Source organism: Mesoplodon densirostris, chromosome 2 (genome assembly GCF_025265405.1).
Source record: "Mesoplodon densirostris isolate mMesDen1 chromosome 2, mMesDen1 primary haplotype, whole genome shotgun sequence".
In the NCBI taxonomy this organism is placed as follows: domain Eukaryota; kingdom Metazoa; phylum Chordata; class Mammalia; order Artiodactyla; family Ziphiidae; genus Mesoplodon; species Mesoplodon densirostris.
Window position 1 is genome coordinate 87,441,947 of NC_082662.1, and position 27,038 is coordinate 87,468,984.

Consider the following 27,038-nt stretch of genomic DNA (forward strand, 5'->3'; position numbering starts at 1 on the left):
TGATTTGTGGGCAAGTAACTAAATCTGATTGCTTTTTTTTTTTAAATCACAAAAATGTAACCCTTTCTTCTTTCATGTTAAAAGTTCCCTCACTCTCACTCCTTTTGTACTTTTGTGCTTAGCTTCTATTGTGTCATAAAATATTTTTAAGTATTTCTTCTCTATCCCACAAATCCTAAAGCCCAAACTGTTAAAAAAAAAAAAATACCATAAGATTCAGTTGCATAGCTGTTTTTTTTATGTGCTTTAAATCTTTTTTCTGTGTGGTAACAGTATTTTTAACTCTTTGGATTGGTTTCCTTTATTTATTTACTTGGAAATATAAAATGATTTATTTAATCTTCATAGTTAGGGTGTTTAAGCTTTATATGTTTGAAACATTACTGTTGGTTGGTTGTAATGTCTGTCTATATAGACTAATTTTTAGAGCTTAGTTTTATGGCCAGTGGACCAAATTTGAATCTGATGATGACTGAATTAGTTTGCCTTATAACCCTACATTTTATGTTATTACCTAAAGCCAAAGTTTATTTTTTCTAAACCCTTTTCTGAATTACTTGTTTGAGGAATCATATTGGGCAATATAAAGATTGTAAAAGGATGGAAGCATTTTGATTTCCTTCAGGTAGCCATGCTTGTGTATATGTACACCTTAGTGCACATGTACACATCCCTGACAATTAAGTAAAAATTATAATGAAGTATTTTCAAATATAGTTATAATGATGTTAAGATGAATTTTTCTGCACATTATCATTACTGAGTTTTCCATGTCATGATTACAAAGCAAAATCACTAGGCCATGATTTTGATAGTCAAGGTACCATGTACAAATAATTGAACAGCCATGATTTTGATAGTCAAGGTACCATGTACAAATAATTGAACAAACAGGCTCAAATGTCTGTATCTCTGCTTTGCCAGTTTCATGTTTTTTGAAATAGTGCATTTAATGATTGATAATGGAAATGTTTTCTAAATTAATATGTAGGGCTATGACAGAGTACTGGTAGCAGCCTTTCCTTCTTTCCATCTTTCCCCCAAATCAAAAACTACAAAACTGAATAAAATATATGGGACAACTGTTGTCTGGAATTGATGAGTAAATAGTACAAGATAATGAAACCTGAGATAAGGGAAACATATGAAGTGAGTCTCATGAATACTTTGGCTTTTCTGCTTTGGGGTACCCTACTGTTGTAGCACATGGAGGTGGAGCCGAAGTAAAGCATGGAGGTCTCACTGTTCTGAAGAGACTAAGATTGGAATTCAAAGCAGCTGAGACATTTGGGATTTATGTAGAAGGATCCTGAAAAAGGAACTTGTCCAGGGCTTTGGGCATAGGTTGGAGGGCAGAATTTGGTGTGGGGATTCTTACTTAATTCAGAATTTTGAATAATGGCTGGGCTGCGTATGTGTAGGTGGAGACTCTCCTGGTCTATCAGAAATGACCAACTGTGGGTCAGAGCTAGAATGGTGATTCTGTAGGTTGTGCAGTGCTCTGAGACATTGGAGTTCTGGGTAATTAGAATATATATGTCTTGCAGATTACTTCAGACATTCTGTTTAGACTGCAAAAAGCTCAGGCCTTAAAAGAAAGAATCATACACTGTAGTAAGTGACAGCCATAAGACTAAGTTAAGAAACTCTGATAGTCCAGCCTGACAACACATGAAGGATTCACCAGTAATTGAATTGCCTGCCTAAATAAAACAATATAGAAATGCTCTAATTGAAAAATACAAAATTTGGAATGAAAAATTCACTGGTAGAGAGTAACAGCAGTTTGAAGATAACTGAAGAAAGGCTAATGAACTTGAATGCAGATTGATAGAAATTACTCAGTTTTCCAGAGAGAGTAAAAGTATATCTTTGGGGAGATCAAGCAGTCTAACATACATGTAATTGCAGTTTCAGAGAGGGAGTAAAGAGAATGGTGCCAAATACTTATGTAATTGAAGCAGTAATAGTTGAAAACTTCTAAAATTTGAAGAAAACTGTCAGGATAAGTAAAAAGAAACATACCAAGGCACACAATAATCAAAATATTGAAAACTAATAATAAAGAGAAAATCTTCTAAGCAAGCAAGAAAAAGATATCTCACAGAAGACTAACACCTTGCATTAAAAGAAAAAAACAAGTTCTTTAGGCTGAATGGAATAGCACTAGACAAAAACTTGGATCTGCAGGAAATAACAAGGAGTACCAGGAATGGTAAATAAATGTGTGAAAATTTTAAAAAGCTATCTCTTTTACTCCCTTAAACTTCTTTGAAAGACTGTTTAGGTATACAGAAAATCTTTGAATTACGTGGTTCATTCTGTACATAGATGTTTATATGACAGTGATTAGCACAAAGTGAAGATAAATGGAATTTTACGGTTTAAGGCTTTTATATTTTACATGAAGTGATAGAGTATTAACTCTTAAATAAGAATGTTCTAGTAACTTAAGGTTGCATATTGAAACAATGTCTTTAAAAAGGTACGAAGACTTATATTCAAAAGCAAATAGAAAGTTGGAGGGCTGACTCCTGCTTTTAAAAGTTATTGTAAACCTTACAGTTATCAAAACAAAGTTGTATTAGCATAAAGAAAGATAAATAGATCAATGGAACAGAATAGAGAGTCCGGAAATAAAGCCACACAGTTATGGACAACTGGTTTTTGACAAAGGCACAAAGGCAATTCGGTGGAGGAAAAAATGTAGATTTTTCAGCAAAGGATTCTGTAACAATAGGCTATCCATATGCTGCCAACAACAGCAGCAACAAGCTATAGATACTTGGATCTATACTTCATACAAAAATGAGCTCCAAATGGACTTTGATGTAAATGTAGAACCTAAAAATTATAAAACTTCTAGAAGAAAGCATAGTAGAAAATCTTTGTGACCTTGGGTTATGCAGAGATTTCTTTAATGTGACTTCAAAAACACAATCTATGAAAGAACAAATGGGACTTAAATTAGTTTTAAATACTTAAATGTAAGTTTAAGACATTGTAAAGACATTGTTAAGAGAATGAAAAGATAAGCCATAGAGCAGCAGATCTTTACAAAGATGTCTGATATATATACATATATATATATATATAGCTGATAAAGGATTTTTATCCAGAATATACACAAATTCAGACTACATATATAAACTCTAAAACTCAACGATAAGGCAGCAAACAACCCAATTTGATAAATTGGCAAAAGTAATTGAATTGGTCAGAAAAAAAGATATACAGATGGCAAATAAGCACATGAAAAAGATGTTCAGCATCATTTGTCGTTAGAGAAATGCAAAGTGAGATAACATTACACATTTCTGCAACAGCTAAAATTTAAAAGACTGATCATACTAAGTGTTGGAAAGGATGTGGGGGAACTGTAACACTCATATACTGTTGATGGGAAAGTAAAATTGTAGAACTACTTTGGAAAACAATTTGGCAGTTTCTTAAAAAGTTAAACATTTACTGTATGATCCAGCTATTTGTTTCCTAGGTGCTTACCCAAGGAAAATGAAGGCATATACTCATTAAAACACTCATATGAATGTTCATATTAGCTTTATTCATAATATCTAAAATCCAGAACAACCCAAGTGTCCATCAGCAGATGAATATATAAAAAGATAGCTCTTTTGGTATTGAATTCCATTGCATACAGTGAAATACTACTTGGCCATATAGAGTGACCTATGTTACATGCAGCAGCAGGGATAAATCTCTTAAATAATTATGCTCTGTGAAAGACGGGGAAAAAAGTAGTATGTCCGGTATGAGTCTTATTTATATAAAACTCTAGGAGATGCATATTAAAGCAAATTGGTGGTTGCTTGGAATTTAGAGGTGGGTAGAGCAAGGGAGAGGGTTGTAAAGAGCATAAGGAAATTTGGGGGTGATGGATATGTATATTCCCTTATGCTGAAGGTTTCACAGATGTAAATATATGTCAAAACTTGTCAGATTGTAACTTCACATAGGCACCTTATTTTATGTGAATTGTACCTCAAAAAGACTATTCAAAAAGAAAAGCCCATAGAGGAATTAAAATGGAATTAAACTATCAAATATAACAAGAGAAGAACAACAAAACACTGGACAGTTAGAAAATAAAGAGCTAGATGTTAAACCCAGTCATAACGTAAATGTAAATTGGTTAAACTAACATAGTTTAGTGCAGTAACCACTAGTTTCGTGAGACTGTGGAGCATGTGGAATGTGACTACTCCTAACTGAGATGTAAATGGGTTTGTGTGTTGTTCAAAGACGTAGTACCAAAAAAACCCACAAAATAATCTCATTTTTAAAAATACTGACTTATATGTTGATATGGTAATATTTCAGATATATTGGGTTAAAATATATTATTAAAATTAATTTATTTGCAAGTATATGCCAGTAATATGGACAACCTGGAAGAAATGGACAAATTCTTAGAAAAGCACAACCTTCTGAGACTGAACCAGGAAGAAATAGAAAATATAAACAGACTAGTCATAAGCACTGAAATTGAAACTGATTTAAAATCTTCCAACACACAAAAGTCCAGGACCAGATGGCTTCACAGGTGAATTCTATCAAACATTTACAGAGAGCTAACACCCATCCTTCTCAAACTCTTCCTAAAAATTGCAGAGGAAAGAATACTCCCAAACTTATTCTGTGAGGCCACCATCACCCTGATAACCAAAACCAGACAAAGATACTACAAAAAAAGATTACAGACCAATGTAACTGATGAACATAGATGCAAAAATCCTCAACAAAATACTAGCAAATAGAATCCAACACCATGATCAAGTGGGATTTATGCCAGGGATGCAGGGATTCTTCAGTATGTGCAGATCAATGTGATACACCATATTAGCAAATTGAAGAATGAAAACCATAGGATCATCTCAATAGATGCAGAAAAAGCTTTTGACAAAATTCAACACCATTTATGGTAAAAACTCTCCAGAAAGTGGGCATAGAGGGAACCTAATATAATAAAGGTCATATATGACAAACCCACAGCAAATATCATTCTCAATGGTGAGAAACGGAAAGCGTTTCCTCTAAGATCAGGAACAAGACAAGGATGTCCACTCTCGCCAGTATTATTCAACATAGTTTTGGAAATCTTAGCCACAACAATCAAAGAAGAAAAAGAAAAGGAATCCAAATTGGAAAAGAAGAAGTTAAACTGTCACTGTATGCAGATGACTTGATACTATATGTAGGGAATCCTAAAGATGCCACCGGAAAACTAGTAGAGCTAATCAATGAATTTGGTAAAGTTGCAGGATACAAAATTAAAGCAGAGAAATCTCTTGCATTCCTATGCACTAACAAAGAAAGATCAGAAAGAGAAATGAAACAATTCCATTCACGATTGTAACAAAAAGAATAAAATACCTAGGAATAAACCTATCTAAGGAGATAAAAGACCTGTACTGAGAAAACTATAAGACACCGATGAAAGAAATCAAAGATGACAAACAGATGGAGAGATATACAATGTTCTTGGATTAGAAGAAGCAATATTGTGAAAATGACTTACTACCCAAAGCAATCTACAGATTCAGTGCAATCCCTATCAAATTACCAATGGCATTTTTTTTTTTTTTTTTTTTTTTTTTTGCGGTATGCGGGCCTCTCACTGCCGTGGCCTCTCCCGTTGCGGAGCACAGGCTCCGGACGCGCAGGCCCAGTGGCCATGGCTCACGGGCCCAGCCGCTCCGCGGCACATGGGATCCTCCCAGACCGGGGCACGAACCCGTATCCCCTGCATCGGCAGGCGGACTCCCAACCACTTGCGCCACCAGGGAGGCCCCAATGGCATTTTTTACAGAGCTAGAACAAAAAATCTTAAAATTTATATGGAGACACAGAAGACCCTGAATAGCCAAAGGAGTCTTGAGGGAGAAAAAGGGAGCTGGAGGAATCAGACTCGCTGACTTCAGACTAGACTACAAAGCTACAGTAATCAAGACAATATGGTACTGGCACAAAAACCGAAATATAGATCAATGGAACAGGATAGAAAGCCCAGAGATAAACCCACGCACCTCTGGTCAACTAATCTATGACAAAGGAGGCAAGGATATACAGTGGAGAAAAGACAGCCTCTTCAATACGTGGTGCTGGGAAAACTGGACAGCTACATGTAAAAGAATGAAATTAGAACACTCCCTAACACCATACACAAAAATAAACTCAAAATGGATTGGAGACCTAAATGTAAGGCCGGGCACTATAAAACTCTTAGAGGAAAACGTAGGAACAACACTCTGACATAAATCAAAGCAAGATCTTCTTTGATCCACCTCCTAGAGTAATGGAAATAAAAACCAGAATAAACAAATTGGACCTAATGAAACTTAAAAGCTTTTGCAAAGCAAAGGAAACTACAAACAAGACGAAAAGACAACCCTCAGAATGGGAGAAGATATTTGCAAATGAATCAGTGGACAAAGGATTAATCTCCAAAATATGTAAACAGCTTAGACAGCTCAATATTAGAAAAACAACCCAATCAAAAAATGGGCAGAAGACCTAAATAGACATTTCTCCAAAGAAGACACACAGATGGCCAAGAAGCACATGAAAAGCTGCTCAACATCACTAATTATTAGAGAAATGCAAATCAAAGCTACAGTGAGGTATCACCTCACACCAGTTAGAATGGGCATCATCAGAAAATCTACAAACAACAAATGCTGGAGAGAGGGTGTGGAGAAAAGGGAACCCTCTTGCATGGTTGGTGGGAATGTAGATTGATACAGACACTGTGGAGAACAGTATGGAGGTTCCTTAAAAAACTAAAAACAGAATTACCATATGACCCAGCAATCCCACTTCTGGGCATATATCCAGAGAAACCATAATTCAGAAAGACACATGCACTGCAGTGTTGACTGCAGCACTGTTTTACAATAGCCAGGTCATGGAAGCAACCTAAATGCCCATCAACCGACAAATGGATAAAGAAGATGTGGTACATATATACAATGGAATATTACTCAGCCATAAAAAGGAACAAAATTGGGTCATTCGTAGAGACGTGGGTGGATCTAGAGACGGTCATATAATAAATTTCAAATGATTGAAGTTCATATAGTACCTGATTGTAGTGGGATTTACAGAAATCTAGGAAATTACCAAATATTTAGAACTTTATACAATTCTGAAAAGCACATGAATCACAGAAGATTCATGTAAGTAAGTCAGAAAGTGAAAAACAGATATCATATATTAATGCATTTGCAGGGCAGAAATAGAGACACAGATGTAGAGAACAAATGTATGGACAACAAGGGTTCGAACGTGGTGGATTGGTGCTGGTGGGATGAATTGGGAGATTGGGATTGACATGTATACACTAATATGTATAAAATGGATAACTAATAAGAACCTGCTGAAATTCAAAAATTCAAAAAAAAAATTAAGTTCACTCCCTTTTACTTTTTGATGTGGTTACTAGAATACTTAAAATTTATGTGGGTTGTAGTATGTTTCTTTTGGACATACGTAGTCTTAAGAAGTCCAATTAAAAGGCAAAGAATATCATACTGGATTATCATACTGGATTAAAAAAGTAAGACCTAACTACGGTGTCTACTGCTGTAGTCAGGTTGAAGTACAGAGACACAAGTTGAAAGTAAAAGGGATGGAAAATAATATTTCATGCAAACAGTAAGCACAAGAAAGTTGATGTGATTGTATTAACATCAGATGAAGTAGAATTCAAGACATGGAGTATTACCGGGTATAAAAAGGCATATTGCTTAGGGTCGAAAGAGTCAATATATTGGAAAATATAACATTCCTTTATTTGTATATTAGTAATAACAGTTTCAAAGTACATTTTAAAAAATGACAAAATTAAAAGAGAAGCAGAGAAATGTACAATTTTAAATTTACAATTGGCTATTTTAACATTCCTCATAGTAATCAGTAGGACGAATTGATCTTAAAAAAACAATACGTAGAGGATTTGAACAATGCTGTCAGCTTGGCTTAACTCACATTGACAAGACATCCAATAACTGCAGAATAGCCTTTTAAATGTACATAGGATATTCAACATGATGTTAAAATAACTTACAATAAATTTCAAATGATTGAAGTTCATATAGTACCTGATTGTAGTGGGATTTACAGAAATCTAGGAAATTACCAAATATTTAGAAATTTATACAATTCTGAAAAGCACATGAAACACAGAAGATATAAAGGGCATATTTTTGACTGAATGAAAATACATCATATTTTAATCATACATCAAATGAAAATACATCTATATTTTCTTGGAATATAGAAGAAAATATAGAAATATTTTCCCCACAAGAAGTGCATGGGGGGAAAATAGTTCTATATCTATATTAGTACTTATCTACCTACATTGGAAAATATCTGTAGTAGAAAAAAAGAAAGGTTTAAAATTTCTGTCAAGAAAGAAAAAGAAAACATAAATTACCAGAATCAGGAACGAAAGTGGAGATATCACTACAGATCCTACACAGTGTAATAGGACAGGAAGACAGTATCACAAGCATCAGTAATGCTGATAAATTCAGCAACTTAGGTGAAGTAGACACTCTTTTATAAATCTAGTGAACCAAAACTGATATAATAGATTACCTCTATATTATAATATTATAGGTATAGGTTACCTTTATCTCTACTATCAAAATTGAATTTTTAATAATAAAAAACATCTTTTCACAGAGATTACTCAGGCACAGGTGATTTCACTCGTAGGTGGTTTTCACTTGTTGGTGGTTTTACTCAGGCATGGGTGGTTTCACTGTTGAATTTTATGAAACTTCAAAGTAAGAAGTAATAGCCATCTTTTAACCTTTTTTAGAAAAAGAGAAGGGGGATACTCCCTAATTCACTTTATGAAGCTACCAAAACCAAAATCTAACAAAGATAATATAAGAAATCAGGATTTCACACTAACATAAATGCAGACATTCTTAACAAGATATTAGCAAATCACTTTCAGCAGTATGTAAAAGGTAATTCATGATGACTAATTGAGGCTTACCTCTTGATTGTAAGGTTTAGCAGTCGGAAAGGAATTCAGTGTAATTTATCACAATAGAATAACGGAGGAAAAAAATCATCATGTTAATAGAAGCAGAAAAGGCATTTGACAAAAATACAGCATCCATTCATGATAAAAAGTTCTCAGAAAACTAATAAGAAAGGGGAACTTCTACAGGGTAGACAAGGGGCATCTACTAAGAGCCTACAATAAATTTCATTCATAATGGTGAAATATTGAATGTTTTCTTTTTTTGCACTTTAAATTCAATTTTATTGAGGTATAATTTCCATACAATAAACTGCATCCATTTAAAGTGTACAGTCAGATAAGTATTGAAAGATGTGTACACCCATGAAATCACTGACAGTCAAAATATATATCCATCACACACACTAGATTCCTCATAGCCCTTTGTAGCCATCCCTTCCTGTTTTATCCCCTTCCCAGGCAATCACTGATCTGCTTTTTGTCACTATTAATTAGTTTGAATTCTCTAGAATTTTGTATAAACAGAATCATGTACTATGTACTCTTCTGTGTTGTACTGCTTTCACTTCCTTTCCTCTTCATTGCTGAGTAGTGTTTGCATTTTGTTTATTCATTCAGCCATTGATGGACATTTAAGTCATTTCCCTTTGGGGACTATTATGAGTAAAACTGTTAGGAGCAATCATGTTCAAGTGTTTACGTGAACATCCACTGTTACTCCTCTTGAGTAAATGCTGAGGAGTGGAACGCCTGTTTTCTATGGTAGGTGTATGTTTAATTCTTATGTACATTTAATGCCAAACAGTTTTCAAAAGTGCTTATACCATTTTACATTCCCACCAGCAGTATATGAAAGTTCCAGTTGCTCAACATCCTCACCTTGGTATTGTCTTTTTAATTTTATCTCTTCTAATGGGTGTGTAAGTAGTTTCTCAAGGTTTTCATTTTCGTTTTTATGACTAATGAGGTTGAGGAACTTTGCTCTTTTTTTACTAACTGATTAATCTAGAGCTTTTGTGTTTCCAGGTAAATTTAAGTAATTACTTAATCAATTTCTTTAAAACAACAGTAACAACAACAAAACCTGCAGGGGTGAATGTTTTCTTCTTAAAATGAGGAATGAAGTAAGGATGTCTGTTTCCACAATTTTTCTAGCTTTTGCTTCCATTAAGGCGAGTAAAATAAATAAAAAGCATAAAGATCAGAAGGGAAGAAGTAAAACTGTATTATTCACAGTCAACATGATTTTTAAAATAGAAAACCCAAAGGAATCTAAATGATTTTAGAATGGTTTACAGGATACAATTCACCATACAAAGATAATTTTTTTCTGATATTATTAGCAAAGTTTTGGAAAATGAAATTTTTAAAAATCCGTTTATAGAAACATCAGAAAGACAAAATATCAAAGAATAAATTTAACAAAAAATGTGCCTGATAACTACATCAATAACTGCAGGGCATGGCAAAGAGAAATTAAAGACCTAAATAAATAGATACACCATGTTCATGAGTAGAAGGCTCAGTATGTTAAAGATGTCATTTTTCCTCTAATTGGGATGAAATTTATAAATCAGTCAAGCTGAACAGGCATTTACATTGAAAGTGGTGAATTGATCTAAACTTTATATGGACATAAAAAAGGACCTAGAATAACTAAAGCCATTTGAAAAAGAAAAGAAAGAGTTGGAATACTATTTGATTTCAAGAGTTAAGTAATCACAGCAGTTTAGTATTAGCATGATTAGTGTCACAGAACAGTATTTATAAATAAACTCCTACATTTAAGGTTAGTTGATTATTTACAAAGGTCCCTTGGTCATTTAATGGTGAAAGGGAAGCATTTTTTTTCTTTTTTTTTTCTTTTGCGGTATGCGGGCCTCTCACTGTTGTGGCCTCTCCCGTTGCAGAGCACAGGCTCCGGACGCGCAGGCTTAGCAGCCATGGCTCACGGGCCCAGCCGCTCTGCGGCATGTGGGATCTTCCCAGACTGGGACACGAACCTGTGTCCCCTGCATCGGCAGGCGGACTCTCAACCACTGTGCCACCAGGGAAGCCCCAGGAAGTATTTTTAGCAAGTGGTGCTAGAACAGTTGGATATACATATGAAAACAAACAAAAAAAAATTAGAAACTCAAACCTTACTTCATGCCGTACAGAAAAAGATGAATTACATACCTAAACCTAAAATCTAAATATGCAAAGCTTTTAAGAAAAAAGAAAATCCTAGAATGTATCCTCAACCTTGGGGTAAATGAAGATTTCTTAGAAAAGGTACAAAAATACACTAACCATAAAGGAATGCTTTACAAACTGGAGTCCATCTAAATGAAAACCTTCTCATCAAATGACATTATTAAGACAATGAAAAGGCAAGGCACAGGCTGAGAGAAAATATTAATATTCATTCAGATATCAATACATGTCTGACATATATAAATACTTACATCCAGAGTATGTAAAGAATTCTTCCCTGGTGGCACAGTGGTTGAGAGTCCGCCTGCCGATGCAGGGGACACGGGTTCGTGCCCTGGTCCGGGAAGAACCCACATACCGCAGAGCGGCTGGGCCCGTGAGCCATGGCCGCTGAGCCTGCGCGTCCGGAGCCTGTGCTCTGCAACGGGAGAGGCCACAACAGTGAGAGGCCCACGTACCGCAAAAAAAAAAAAATCTTCCACGTCAAATACAAAGAGACTAATTTTTTAAATGGACAGAAGAAGGTACATGAATGGCTAATAAGCATATGAAAAGATTTATTAGTCATAAGGAAATCACAATTTATAACTAATATGAGATACCACTTCAGACCAACTAGAATCTAGGCTAAAATTAAACAAATCGGTAATGCCAAATGTTGATGAGGATGTGGAGCAGCTGAAAATATATGCCATTGCTGGTGAGAGTGTAAAATAGTTTGGAACACAGTTTGGCAGTTTCTTATAAAGTTAAACATAAACACGTCCTATGACCCAGTACTTCTATTTCTAGTTGTGCAGGTGTGTGTATAAAAATCTATTTATAATGGTCCCAAACTTGAAACAATCTAAATGTCTATCAACAGGAAAATGGATCAAGAAGTTAGTCATACAGTGGATTACTACTCATTAAGAGCAAAAGAATTACTATTAATACATGTAGCAACACGAGTGAATATTAAGTAACGTTATATGAAGCAAGAGAAGCCAGACGCAAAAGAGTATATACTATGTGATTGCCTTTCTGTAAAGAGCAGATAATTAATTTTCAGTATAGAAACCAAAATAATCGTTGCTTGTGGATGCTGGGGATTAATAAGTATTAGGACATTTTCTGGGGTGATGGACATGTTCTTTGTCAATGAACAAAGCTGTAAAATAAATAACAAAATGTATTTGAAATAGTAGGTACTTGTGGAAACCCATCAACTACTTGTAGAGTTCTGTCTGTCTGCAATGTAAAATGTGAGAAGGGGAATGACTAAAAAAGTCCTGGTGGGCAGGGGTCTGAATATAGGATTTGATTTGTTGTACTAAGGAGATTGGACTTCATGATATTTACACTTAGGATTTTTGTTCCATTTGCATTTTTTAGGGGGCAGAGGGGTGTTACTACTGTACATAGGACAGTTTAAAACTTTACAATAATCTGCTTTAGACACCGAGGTCCTGAATTTTAGAGTCTCAGAAGTAGAATATGGAGAGAATGATATATGAAGAAATTAGACAATTTCTTAGTTATTTGGAAGTAGACTTTGGTAGGAGTATTAAGAGTTTCGGCCTAGAATCACTGGGTTGATGGATAGTAGTTCCATTAACAAAGGGAGCAAAGTAGAGAAAGTGAGTTGTTTTTGTTGAAAAGAAAACAATCTGTTACTGTTTTCCTTTTTTTAAAAAATATGTTTAGGAATGATAATGTACTTTGTGACTAAAGAATGAATCAAGTGTTTTTGTAGTGATGGAGTAAAATTTCTTAAAGCCTGTTTCAACATAAGTTTATATAGATTCAATTATTTTACCTTTTTGAACAAAGGAAACATGTGAGTTTTGAAATTTTTCTGTGTTTTTCCTAACATACAAAGATGAGAGTCTGTATTTCAAACAGACCCCAATTTGAATAATAAGACCTTTAAAAACCAGTGACTGTACTTACCTGGAAAAATATGCAGTTGTCATCCAGATGTCTCAAAAAGGGACTTTTACAGACAGTATTACAAGGACATTTTTATCATTATCAGATACAAAACAGAATTTCATTCTTACATTCCAGCTTTTCCCAAAATGTTTCTTATAATTAACTTCACTAGAATTCTGTTTCCAACAGCATCTATCTCAACAGCCTTTCACTGTCCAGACTTTATTTCTCTACACGTATATTTGTGTCAAAGAAAAAAAGAATTTTAGAAGTCAGAAAAGTTAATGTTATTAGAAACTTAGTCTTGGGGAAATAATCTTATTCAAAATTATTTTGTAATAAACTAGTTCCTTCTTTAGAAGCATAACATTTCAAAGACACAGCTCTAACTAGTATTGGAATTGGATTTCATTGGAAGGAATTTTTAACTCTTTGGAAGTGGGGAGGAGGCTTGACAATTGTAAGATATGTCTCTCTTGAGTCCATTTTTTTATAGGTATGGAAATGGAATACCTCTTTAAGTTAGGTATACATGTTTCTGCTAGTGCTACTGCTTTTCTTTAATATTAGTATTTATTATTGCTGAAAGTATGACTTTTTCTCTTATGTGAAAGAACTGAAATCATTTTATAGATTCTGTTACATGTTATTCAGAATTCTCTGAGATTTCCAATTAACTTTTATATACAGACATTTTTGATATGTTATTTCATTTTTTGGTAATACTTTGAGACTATTCCAACACATTGTTTCAGTTTGAATGTTTATGAGGGTCCTAACAGCATGTCCTCTTGCATAGAGGTGTAGAGGTAATGTGAGCCTTCCTCTAATTTAGTGTAGCCTTCCATATTTTTCCAGCTCATGCATAAGTTACTTTTGGCAACTAGGCTATGCAGCTACTCAGAAATGCAGAGTTACAGGCAGCTTTTACAGTAAACCTAGTCAGATTTTTTTTGTGTGCGGTGTCTATTGGAGTTAACTAAAGCTAGTAGAATAACAGAAATATTCTCTACCTGTATATACCTACGTTTCTGGTTTAACTGTTCTTTGAAATTTCTGTTTTCCCATATAGAATGCAAAGAGTGTGAGCATTCATTTTTCTTAGCTCAGATTAACTTTATTTTATTTTTTTGTTTTTCTAAAGCCAGCAGCTTGTATAACACTGTGCTTTGCCCTGAAGTCTAACTAAAACTTCTTGAGAGTAAAACTGCTTTGCCTCTCAGTTATATTTCGATAAAGGAAGTTACAAGTGCTTTTTATAAATGCTTGAGTCTGGAAGAATTGGAGAATGAGAATGTACTTATATTTTGTTAAAATAGTTTTCACTGGACAGATGAAGTAAAAAGTTTTGAGATGTTGCACTTCAAGTTGGTATATACAGTTGAAAATATAGAACTAGAAATATTGGTGAATGAGTGGGACTAAAATAATAGACTTATAAAATAGAAGTTGGTTTTTTTCTTTTTTTTTTGGTATGCAGGCCTCTCTGTTGTGGCCTCTCCCGTTGCGGAGCACAGGCTCCAAATACGCAGGCTCAGCGGCCATGGCTCACGGGCCCAGCCGCTCCGTGGCATGTGGGATCTTCCCGGTCCGGGGCACGAACCCATGTCCCCTGCATCGGCAGGCGGACTCTCAACCACTGCGCCACCAGGGAAGCCCTAGAAGTTGGTTTTTGAAACCCCTTACTGGAGTGTCTATATGAGCAAGTAAAGATGGGAGCGACTTGAGACCAGAACAGGTTGGGGCAGTCCAACCATTTGGGGAAGTAAATGAGTTAGCAGAGGGGTCAAAGCAGGTATCAAATGAGTCAGGGAAGTAAGGAAGCTAGAAGTAAGTTATTAAGGATGCTGTGAGAACAGAGAGATTTGGTGAGGTTGAGAGGGCTCACAGCTCTTCCGCCACAGGTGGATTTAACAAATTACCCAGGATCTTGGTGAGACCCTTTTGTGTGAAAACTACAGGTAAAAGCCGGTAGAAGACAAAAGTCAGTCAAAGAGAAAAGAGATGGACTGGGACTGTTCAAAAGTGAAGATGTTCACTTTAGAACTGAGGTAGAAAACTTTTAAGTTTGTATTGGAATGTTCAATTAGAAACAGTTTCTGTGTCTTGTTTTGAATTTGTGAGTAGAAGAGCTTCCTCCATAAGCCCTTAAGGCTTTTTTAAGAAGGCATATATGGAAGATAGTATAAATATTTCTACAATTTATATGCAGCTTACATGCATGAGTAAAAGCATTACTGCATCTGTTGTTGAAAAAGTCTTTAAAATTCTTTAGTTTTACATACCTAAACCAAAGTTTCTGTCTGGAATTACCTGGGAAGTGTAAGGGAAAGGGATTGTGGAAAGAAGTCCAAATTATAGTACTTTGTCTTCTGAAGAATCATAGATCTGTAACCCAGAGAGACCCCATCTTCCTTACTTCTCTAATAGGGTCATAAATGGCCTACGTGTTTCATAAGTTGAGGCCACACTTTGTTTGATTTATTTATTTTTTGGCTGCGTTGGGTCTTCATTGCTGCATGCAGGCTTTCTCTAGTTGTGGCAAGCAGGGGGCTATTCTTTGTTGCAGTACACAGGCTTCTTATTGGACTGCTTCTCTTATTGCAGAGCCTGGGCTCTAGGTACGCACACTTCAGTAGCTGTGGCATGCGGGCTCAATAGTTGTGGCTCGCGAGCAGTAACGTGCAGGTTCAGTAGCTGTGGCGCAAGGCTTAGCTGCTCCGCGGCATGTGGGGTCTCCCGGACCAGGGCTCGAACCCATGTCCCCTGCATTGGCAGGCGGATTCTAAACCACTGTGCCACCAGGGAAGCCCCAAGGCCACACATTCAGTGCCCTTTCTCTTTTCCAGGGTTGGGGTACTTTTATATATGAAAGTCAGCTTAGTTGTATTTAAAGAAATCATCATTTCTCAATTTTACATTTCATAGTATCATTATTTAAAATTGAGACTTTCATAATATTTAGCACTAAAATATGAAGATTTAATAGCCACCCTTTCTGAACCTATTAACTGAGAGGAGTATCAAGTATTGTAAAGACAGAGCGTAAATGTTGTTAGTTACATGGCATTTGGGAGAAAAGAACAGATCTTCTCTAGGCTATTATATATTACCTGAAGTTTGTCTTTAGGGTCCTCCTGTAGTAGTGGGTTGAGACTACGGACTATGGAGTCATACTCCTGAGTTTTAATCCTTTTCCTGCCATTTCCTGTCTTTACCACTTAGTAACTCTGACCTTGGGCAGCTTAAGTAAGTACCTCTCATTTATAAATGGGATTGATGGGTTATAATAGCAGTCTTAAGAGTTGTAAAGTGCCTGGCATGTAGGTTACTTTCAGTGAATGTTAAATATCAATGCAAAAGAAAAGTACCTTCTTTTCTATAAATATTAAAAAAGCAAACAAGTTATTTATCTTCTTCTTTAACTGTGAAAACTGTCCCATCTACCTTTTTACTCAGTTGTTTTACTCACCATCCACTGTCAAGAAATCATCCAACACAAATTCAAAACAATAAACTCTTCTATTCTTTTAATAATAGGTTTAGGCAGGTTTTTGCCTTTTGGGAGTCATATTCTAAGAATCATTTGAAAAGGGAAGCATTTTTTTCTTCCTATATGTGTAGTGACGGGTAGTATCTTTATTGTGATTTTTTTTTCTTGCCTTTTTCCCTAAAGGAAAAACAGAAGTTTGCTGTTTGAGTTTTCTGATATCATAACCTATAACTCATGGGACTATAGGTTGGACTGTGAAGTATTCATTCTTGTTATTCAAACAAATGAATGAAGAAGAACACAGTCTATCAGATTGCTTTGCCAAGAAAAGGCCTTAGAAGAATATGCATTTGTGTGTCAATTATATGTTTTAAGGTATATGTGTATTTTTTGATTCCCTGCTTTAACTTACAGTATCATTTGACAGACCCAATGATGATTTTGTTAAAATAAGGTGCCGCAAAATAGGAAATTCAGCCTGTTTCTGGTAGGTTCAGGTGCCTGTGCACATACATGTTTTCCTTACTTATGAAAGGAACTGTGGAGAGCTTTTTGTAGTTCTTCTTATTTTTGGAATGATGAAGAGCTAACCAGCAGGATTTTTCTGGTAATATATTCAGAAGCCATAGCTTACTACTCTTCTGTACAAAGTCAACTTAAGGGAATTTTTAAATGCATTGGCTGTTCATTCATGTATATAAACTTGAGTGAAACTGTTAAACTATGACTTAATTGACACTTTAAGTTATACTTATCAGGTGAATTCACATATTATCTCTGATCATCCAGTAAAATCACTACCACATCACCCTCTTCCAGTCCTCTGCTAAGTCACTTTTAATCACATTACTGTGCTTTTCTCTCTCCATAGCACTCAATCACTATAAGAAATAATCTGGTTCATGTACTGGGTAGTCCATCTCTACCACTAGACTACAGGAGAGCATCAGGGATCTTACTGCTTACTGTTCACTGCTGTACCCCCAGAACCTAAAAAAGTGCCAGACATATTCTTGATACTCAGTAACTGTTTAAAGAATTAATGTTTGAATAAATTTTGAAGGCACTTAGAAGATCCCGATGGTCTTTTTATAGATAGTATTGAATGTTTTCTGGGGGTGTACTGTAAAGTACTAAAAATTGTATCAAAATGGAGTATACATGCATATTTCTCACTGTGTAAGGATTCTTCAGGTTAGTTAGATTCTCAGAAATATCCTTGAGTTCTTAGAATTTTAAGAACCACCAAAACATCACCTATTTTATTGCATCTTTAGTAAGTTTGGTTTTTTGTTTTTTGGGTTTTTTGTGTGTTTTGGTAAAGCTTTGGAATAAAAGCAGGCAACTAATTTGTTGTTTAAAATATATCACTTTAAAGCTCAGAGTAACAGAATAAGATAATCAAGCCCATGAGTGATTTATAGTAGATTTTGATACTGACAAAATATTTAGGTAGAGGAATGTGACCCATAGTGTGGATTGACTGCATAATAATTTTTACAGCATTGCCTTCTTTGACTCCATTTTTTAGCACATTTTTCAAATAGAACAATTTAGAATTTCTCAGGTAAAATTATAATCTAATTTTTGCTAAGTCAAAATTTTCACTTTTTTGTAGTTTCCTTAGTCTTAGACTAAGTTTTAGACTCCTTATTTGTCTCTAATAAGACAATTGAGTTGTAAGATAATTGCGTTCTATAGCCATTGACCATTTCTTTATGAAATTGCATTTTAATGTTTTTGATTATCACTTGCTACTCTTTACATATGCTATCCAGAAATATATTTACCCAATAGTAATCTTTTTTTTTTTTTTTTTTGCGGTACACAGGCCTCTCACTGTTGTGGCCTCTCCCGTTGCGGAGCACAGGCTCCGGACGCACAGGCTCAGCGGCCATGGCTCACGGGCCCAGCCGCTCCACGGCATGTGGGATCTTCCCGGACCGGGGCATGAACCCGTGTCCCCTGCATCAGCAGGCAGACTCTCAACCACTGTGCCACCAGGGAAGCCCCCCAATAGTAATCTTAATTGATGTTTTCATTTAGTAGTAATTGGTGGATATGATTTTCTCTGTTACTTTGCAAACCTGTTTTTTGAATTTTTAGGAAGTATCCCAAGTATGCTCAGCTCTGTTTTTAAGTTCTTTATTAAAGTCTGTTTTGTGATATTTTTATGCAAATAAGGAAAATCAATATACTAAAGACTGTTTCTTTAATGTCTTTCAGCCAATGGTAATGATAGTAAAAAATTTAAAGGAGAAGATAAAATGGATGGTGCTCCTTCTCGTGTACTTCATATTCGAAAATTACCTGGTGAAGTGACAGAAACTGAAGTTATTGCTTTAGGCTTACCTTTTGGTAAGGTGACCAACATCCTTATGCTGAAAGGAAAAAATCAGGTATATTTCTTTCAGGACTTATAAAATGTTAAGCCCCAACTATCCAGCAGGTGTGAATTAGCTGTCGCCTGATGAAAGGATAGTATGTAGTAGGTTACTTTTCTTAAAGAACATGATAGAAGTCTTACTCTGACTTTTCCTTGTAGCTGTGTTTGGGAAACTAATGCTAGAGAGCTAAAATGAATAAGTCACTGTAGTTTTCAAATTTTGCCTTTCAGATTCCCTTTAGGACTCTAATTGAACTATTGGTCAATGAGATTGTGGGAAATACAGATGAAATACTTCTTTTATTGTGGCTTTGCTCTTGGTAATATCGGAAATCAGTAAGGACACTAGCAGCATCTTATCCTTTAAGCTTATCCCAGGGAAATATTTATCTGATAGCATTAGGAAAAGGTAGTCATTAGTCCCAGATATTCTATATTGAATAGTTATACCTGTAGCAGTAGGGTCCAGGTATATTAAAAATCAAATTTTGTTTTAAAGTTTCTAATGATACCATTTAGAAAAACTTAGAGAAATTTAATGTTCTCTTAAATATAGTTAATATCACTAATAATATGACATTTAATTTTTTTCTTTGTTAAACTGTAAATGCTTTAAAAATGACTTGGTGTTCTCTTATGTTTTCTAGGTTAGGAGTGGTAACATTCTGGTGCTGGAAAACGTTTAGATTTTATTTTCTCTAGCCTTTGTTGAAGTGGGTACATTTGTAGTGTATGGAAAATCAGAGGTGGAAGTACTTTGTATTCTAAGAGCTTCTAAGTTTAGCTTTAATTGTATATCTAAACTTCAGTAAGGGATTTCTAATTCTACCTACTAGAGCATCTAAATGTAACTTGAAAGGTTATATTCTAGTTACTGATTTTTCTAATGAACCAAATAGATTACACAGATATTGAAGTATATTTGAATTTGATTCATAATATTAAGATTTTTGCTATTTAAATTTTCAGGCATTTTTGGAACTAGCAACAGAGGAAGCAGCTATTACTATGGTTAATTACTATTCTGCTGTGACACCTCACCTTCGTAACCAACCGATTTATATTCAGTACTCCAATCACAAAGAACTAAAAACAGATAATACATTGAACCAAGTGAGTATGTGTAGGTACATAAATAAAATGGCCTAGAACGTATTAAGAATCTCATAAACATATTAGCAGAAAAAATTTTTTTTAACCATTCAGAAGATTTTTCTATGAGCACTTTCTTGTTTTTTGTTTCTGGGTTTTTTGTGGCATTTTCTTGTAGCATGTGAAGTATTAACCATTATGTTAATTTACAGAAAGTATGTGTGGTCTGTTATTTTCATATTTTAAATTAATACTGGATAAATTAGTTAAATAACATTTTTTCAGTGCTTTTAAGGTTCTGGTCAAAGTGTTCTTTTTCTTTGTGCAAATTAAAGTTTTTGTATAGAAACTGTCTGAGGTAGGACTTAAGCGTAAACTGTTTATGCAACTCTTCGGCTTAGACTTCAGTGTACGAAGTTCAGTCCCTTTGGTTATTTGACTTTTTATAGGTCTTAATTTCTTATGGAAAGACTCCTATTGAGGATGTGTTAATGGTTTTCCTGGGGGAAAAATGTAAGAATTGAGAATATATGTTGAGAATATGTGTTGATCTTTTAAAAATGTGATGTAGAAGATATTAATTATCTAAAATTATTTTTTTAGAAAAAGTGTAAGAATGGTTTTAGATCTAAATACATAGGATTGTAATAAAAACTGGTCTAAAAACTTCAGCGCTTCAAATGTAGTTTTTAGCTAATTTATCTGTTTTAGTAAAATCTAAACTGTGGCTCTTGTCTTATCAAAAATTAAATGGAAAATAATTCCTCATAGATTTTAACCTTTGTAAAAATAATTTAAGATCATTTTGATAGTTCATGAAAAATAAGCTTGTAAACTTCTCAGAATTTATCATGAGGAAATATACCAAAAGAAAATATCTATTCTCTATTCTTTTTACTTAGAGTTTAAAATGGCATTTAATATCCCAATTTTATTTTACATGTTAGTATTTTCAGCAATTAGTGAATGCATTCTCATTTAAAAAGATTCAAATGAAAATGATGTGGAAAGAATAAAGATAAGGCATCTATAGATAGATATATATATGTAGGGGAGGGGGATTTGTAATTTCAAATAGGATAACCAGTGGAAGCCCAACCAACAAGTGACATTTGAGTAACAAACTTCAAAGTGATTAGAGAATAAGGCACTTACTGCAGTCTTGGTTATGTTCCAGACATAGGGAGCAGTCAGTGCAATGTTCCTTATGTTGGAAAAATAATTTTTGACAGCCATATTTTTGATTTTCAAAACTTCTTCTTTGATACCCTTTTTACCTTGCAATTGGTCATTCTTTACAGTTACTAATTAATGGTATTTTAAAATACTTGACTGTATCTTTTATTACTTTCTTTAGTATTAGCTGTTATGTTTATCTTGTTCTCTCTATTCTTCTCTTCCTCCCACCCACCGTCATTGTCTGTTTATATTTCAGAATGGACAATTAGGTTTTATTGGACTTGCATGCTTTCCTCTAGAGTAAGGTAATGAGGACTTGGATACTAACCTGGGATCCCCCCAAATGCCAGAGGTCTTTATTCTTGGCCTTCAAAGCTCCTTTTAGAGTTTCTGTTCTTTTAAGGGAGTGTTTAGTTGTTGTTGCTTTTGTTTTTATTGTTTAATTATAAGTTGGTTGATGGTGCGGAGGAAGAGGATGTTTGTTAGCCATACTTTCTGTTAACCCTTTTATTTTCACATTCTCCTTCCTCCTGTGTACCTACCAATTTCTAATTTGATTCCTATGGCTGCTACCAGTGCAAACCCTTTTTTGCTATGTGTTCACTGTGTCTTCTGTCCATGCATTTTCTGAGTTCTGGGAATTTGATAAAATTATTCTAAGCTAGTGATAACCTTCTTTCTTCAGTATCGGCATTTATTCCATTTTGTACTTATTTATAGTCATTTTAATAGTGTTTTATAATAGAAGAGAGGCAAATGAATGTGTGTCAATCATGAATTCTTCCAGTACCTTTCATCAAATCAGTAAGTCCTGTGAATTCACTCTTTTCAATATCTTCCCAGTTTTCTTCTTTCTTGCTACTTCATTTGCTCAGACACAGTCATCTCTTGGATATATTACCTACTAGCTTTCTTTTGCTATCTTTTTTTTTTTTTTTTGCGGTACGCGGGCCTCTCACTGTTGTGGCCTCTCCCGTTGCGGAGCACAGGCTCCGGACGCGCAGGCTCAGCGGCCATGGCTCATGGGCCTAGCCGCTCCGTGGCATGTGGGATCTTCCCGGACCAGGGCACGAACCCCTGTCCCCTGCATCGGCAGGCGGACTCTCAGCCACTGTGCCACCACAAGCCCTTACTATCTTTCTTAATTTTTGTCTTCAATTCGTTCTCCCTAGTACAGCCACGCGTGTGTGTGTGTATGAGTGTATCTCTTTCTAAAATGACAAATCTGACTAAGTTACTCACCTGCAGCAAATCCTTTTCATGCTCAGGGTAGAGGCCCTTTCTGAGATGAGTACTGTTTCTGTCTTATGGCTACTCCCACCCTGTTTTCCTGTGCTTCTATCCCAGTAGTAATTGTAGTGCCTGTAACCTGGCATGCTTTCTCTTATTTTGTCTTTGGAGGCCATTGTGTTTCTGTGCTGTCACTTTTATCTGGAATATTGTGGCCTGCCTGCCTTTGCACCACCTTTCCACCCCTCACTTCACATGGCCACTTGTTAGACATCTTCAGGTTTCCCATTAGTTAGTTTCCTTGAAAGCCATCCTCTGATCCACAGAGTGGATTAGGTTTGGATTAAGAACCCTTAATACAAATGAAAATCACAGTGAGATACTGCCATGTATACCATACTGGATAAAATTAAGACTGGTAATACCAAGTATTGGAGCAATGTAGAGAAGCCTGAACTTCCATTAATAAGTGATGAGAATGTAAATTGGTAGAATTATTTTTAAAACCTTGAAAGGTCTACTAAAGCTGAGTATATACATATTCTTTGACTTAGTAATTTTTACTAGTCACATATCTGAGAAAATACATACATATGTGCATGAAAAGATATGTATAAGAAAGTTCATGGCACACTGTATGTAATAGCCCAGAGCTGGAAATGATCCACATGTTCAGCAGCTGTAGAATGTGTTGTGGTATATTTATTTGTTGCAATACTGACTGGCAAAAAGAATGAACAAGCTACTGGTGCCTCTAGAACTTGGATGAACATCATAAAAATTATGTTTATTAGAAGAAGCCAGAACAAAGTAGAACACATACTATATGGTTCCATTTATATAACTGGGTGAAAGCATGTGTGTGGCTTCTGGAGTGTTGGTAATGTTCTATTTTTTTACCTAGATAGTCCATTTACAGATACGTTCTATTTGTGAAATTTTATTGATCTGTATATACTTATGATTTGTGTCCTTTTATGTGTATATGATTGTTTCAATATGAAGTTTAATTAAAATCTAGGTTGGCAAGCCAACTCTGCTCCATGAAATTTGTTTTAAAACGTATGAAGAGGCTTCCCTGGTGGCACAGTGGTTAAGAATCCGCCTGCCAATACAGGAGACACGGATTCGAGCCCTGGTCCAGGAAGATCCCACATGCCTCAGAGCAACTAAGCCCGTGCACCACAACTACTGAGCCTGCCCTCTAGAGCCTGCAAACCACAACTACTGAGCCCACATGTCACAACTACTGAAACCCACGTGCTTAGAGCCCATGCTCTGCAACAAGAGAAGCCACTGCAATGAGAAGCCCGTGCACCACAACGAAGAGTAGCCCCTACTCGCCACAACTAGAGAAAGCCCACGCACAGCAACGAAGACGCAATGCAGCCAAAAATAAATAAATAAATAAGTCAGTTTATTTATTTAAAAAAAATGGGGGAGGGAGATGCAAGAGGGAGGAGATATGGTGACATATGTATATGTATAGCTGATTCACTTTGTTATAAAGTAGAAACTAACACACTATTGTAAAGCAATTATACGCCAATGAAGATGTTAAAAAAGCTACACATAAATGAGACAAAAAAATGTATGAAGTTACTTGTTAATGATAATAGAGAACGTAATTGTTAAGGTAAAAAAGGAAGATGGAGAACATTGAATAGTATTGGAAGGAAAAGTATACAGTAGATAAGTACTTAACATGTTTGTATAGAGTACATATATACATATATGCTTGTGTATGTAGGGAAAGCAGACAGGGTGACTGGGTTGCAGAGGAAACTTAACTTTTTATACTGTTTGGATAGTACACCATGATCATGTGATTCCTATTTTAAGAAGACGTTCCATTATTTAAAATAGCAGATGTTAGAGTTCTAAGTTGTGATATTTCCATGCTTATTATAATAAATGTATATAAAGACGTTCACTAATTAAGAAAGTGAACAGTGAGCTACTTGCAATGAGCTACTTAAGATACTTTATTTAAGTATAAATTGGGTTAAATATGTTCAGATGTTTAAATTAACAAACATTGTTCTAGAAATCTTTTTATCCTTCTTTTTTTATAACTATATTCTTTATAGTAGTGTAAATGTGCCCATTGTATTAAATATTTGTTGTATGTTTCAAAATGTTGGATTTGAATTAACAAGTCACTTTAACATAAATGTATAGGTCATATTTTATTTAATTAGCATTTAGATGATGAAGTTTGAGTAGATAAACGTGTGATCTCTTTGAGTACCAAGCTATATGATTTCCTGGTTATATAATATTTCAGTGAAATGACCATCCTCCCACCTTTTTTGAGATACAATTCACATATACATTGTGTGGGTTTTAAGGTGATTTGATATATTTATATTTCGCAAAATGATTACCACCACCACATTAGTTAATAGGTCCAGAAAAAATGTGACACTTCATGATTTTGGGGTCATATTTGCATAGGGCCATGCTAATCTCTGTGTTGTTCCAATTTTAGTATATGTGCTGCTGAAGGGAACACTGATCATTCCTTATTATCATAAGTGTTCTCATTCTTTTGTATCCACCTTCCTTTTCATTCATCACTGTGCTCTATATTCCTGTTCATCTGCCAATACAACTTTTTCAAACTATAAAGCAGTGTAGAGGTATTTGTCATTATTATATCTAACAGTTATTTGCCTTTATATAGGTTTTCTGACCCCAGATAAGGTAGAAAGAAATTATTTCTTATCAGTGAATCTGTCAGTAATAATAGGAAAGGCATAATAGTAATAAAGGCAGTCTTTTTGGAACATTTAACATATGATTTAGTTGACAGATTTCCCAAAAATACTGTATTTTTTCAGTTCCGTATATATATTTTTTCACATTTTAAAATCTCAGAAATCAAGGTGTGTCTTATAATAGTTGATCTGTCATGGTTCAGTTATCAATATCTTACTAGTCCTCCGTAAAATTAGATACCATAACGTGTGGAAAATATTCTTCATATTTTATTTTGAAGTATTCCTGAAAATTTTATGGCTTTATAGTATGGTATACATCAATTTCTGTTCTAAAAATTTTGGTTTCAGAAGTTATGCTAGTATGAAAAAAAGACTTAATTTGTATCTAAATATTCTTCTTTTAGGATTTATTGGAAATAATAAGGTTTATGGGAGTTCTTTTGGATAATCTATTAATCCCCTTGTTAAGGTTTACTGTGTGCTTTTTTATGGAATGAATAATGTTAAAGTTTCATTGTTCTCTAAAAGTTTCTGTTTAAAACATTTTCTGAATCTGTCAGACTACATCTTGTTGTTTTGAGAATAAATTACACTGACTGTCTTCTTGTTCCACATTGGTTCCAAATCCTAGATAATTGTTTTGAAGTAAATACTAGTATAATACTTGAATTATAATCCCTGGCTCATGGCAGGTGCTCAAAAGTATTTATTGAGTATTAAATTTTATTTAATCTATATGTGTTCTAGAAAAGAATTTAATATTGTAACGTGTAGCAAAGTATAGGTGAAAATACCAGGAATGTTTCTAAAGTGCTTATCTTTCATTTTTTAGCGTGCTCAAGCAGTTCTTCAAGCAGTGACAGCTGTCCAGACAGCAAATACTCCTCTTAGTGGCACCACAGTTAGTGAGAGTGCAGTGACTCCAGCCCAGAGTCCAGTGCTTAGAATAATTATTGACAATATGTATTACCCTGTAACACTTGATGTTCTTCACCAAGTAAGTTTAGTTTAATTTGCATGTTTATCTATAAAATTGAGAAATAATAATACAGTAGATAAAATTTGTTTTGATTTTAATGTTTTAACAGATATTTTCTAAGTTTGGTGCTGTATTGAAGATAATCACATTTACAAAAAATAACCAGTTTCAAGCTCTTCTCCAGTATGGCGATCCAGTAAATGCTCAGCAAGCAAAACTAGTAAGTCTAGCTTTTTTTGAGATAGCGATAATTTTCAGTGGCAGATATGTATATATATATACACACATATATATGTGTTGCTAATGTTATTAATACTGACATAACTTAGCGATACCATATAGCACTTTAGATGGCATTTTAATGACATTATTGTCATTAAGATAATATAATATTAGAAAAGCTTAGTATTTATGATAAAAAAGAAATGTTTATTTTTAACATTAGTCATATTTGTAGTTATATGTAATATAGGCTTATATTTTGCATTTTTGTTTGATTTAGGTCCAGCAGTTTTGTGCTTTTGAGGATATAGCAGGATTGTATTGTGCATGCATACCTGTATAAGATTTTACATTTTCCAGTGGGAGTTTCAAAGTAATTAATTTAGCTATAAGGTAGTTTGGCTGAAATACATCAGTAGACATGTGACCCAATGCTATGATAGGCTCTCAGTCTATTTCCAGTATTCTTTTAAAGTATTTTTTTTAAAGATAGGTTTTTTGAATAAGTTCTTAGTCTCCCTTTTATTCACATTACTTACCTTTTGTTGTTGTTGTTGTTGTTATATATGGAGGGTAAGAAACTGTTCAAAGCAGTAAAATCT

General features: G+C 34.7%; 1 protein-coding gene and 1 non-coding gene across 6 annotated transcripts in view; one reads left to right on the forward strand and one right to left on the reverse strand.

Moving 5' to 3' along the window:
- PTBP2 (polypyrimidine tract binding protein 2) overlaps positions 1-27,038 on the forward strand; it is an 82,462-nt gene that overhangs the window by 21,899 nt on the left and 33,525 nt on the right. For all 5 annotated transcript variants that reach the window (XM_060090167.1, XM_060090163.1, XM_060090164.1 and 2 more), the window contains exons 4-7: positions 18,852-19,024; positions 19,981-20,124; positions 26,068-26,232; positions 26,324-26,434. In XM_060090167.1, the coding sequence (XP_059946150.1) occupies positions 18,852-19,024; positions 19,981-20,124; positions 26,068-26,232; positions 26,324-26,434 (593 nt within the window). The remainder of the gene's footprint in view (positions 1-18,851; positions 19,025-19,980; positions 20,125-26,067; positions 26,233-26,323; positions 26,435-27,038) is intronic.
- LOC132484735 (U6 spliceosomal RNA) lies at positions 24,926-25,027 on the reverse strand. Its single transcript, XR_009531291.1, has one exon. It is a non-coding gene; the product is annotated as a U6 spliceosomal RNA (small nuclear RNA).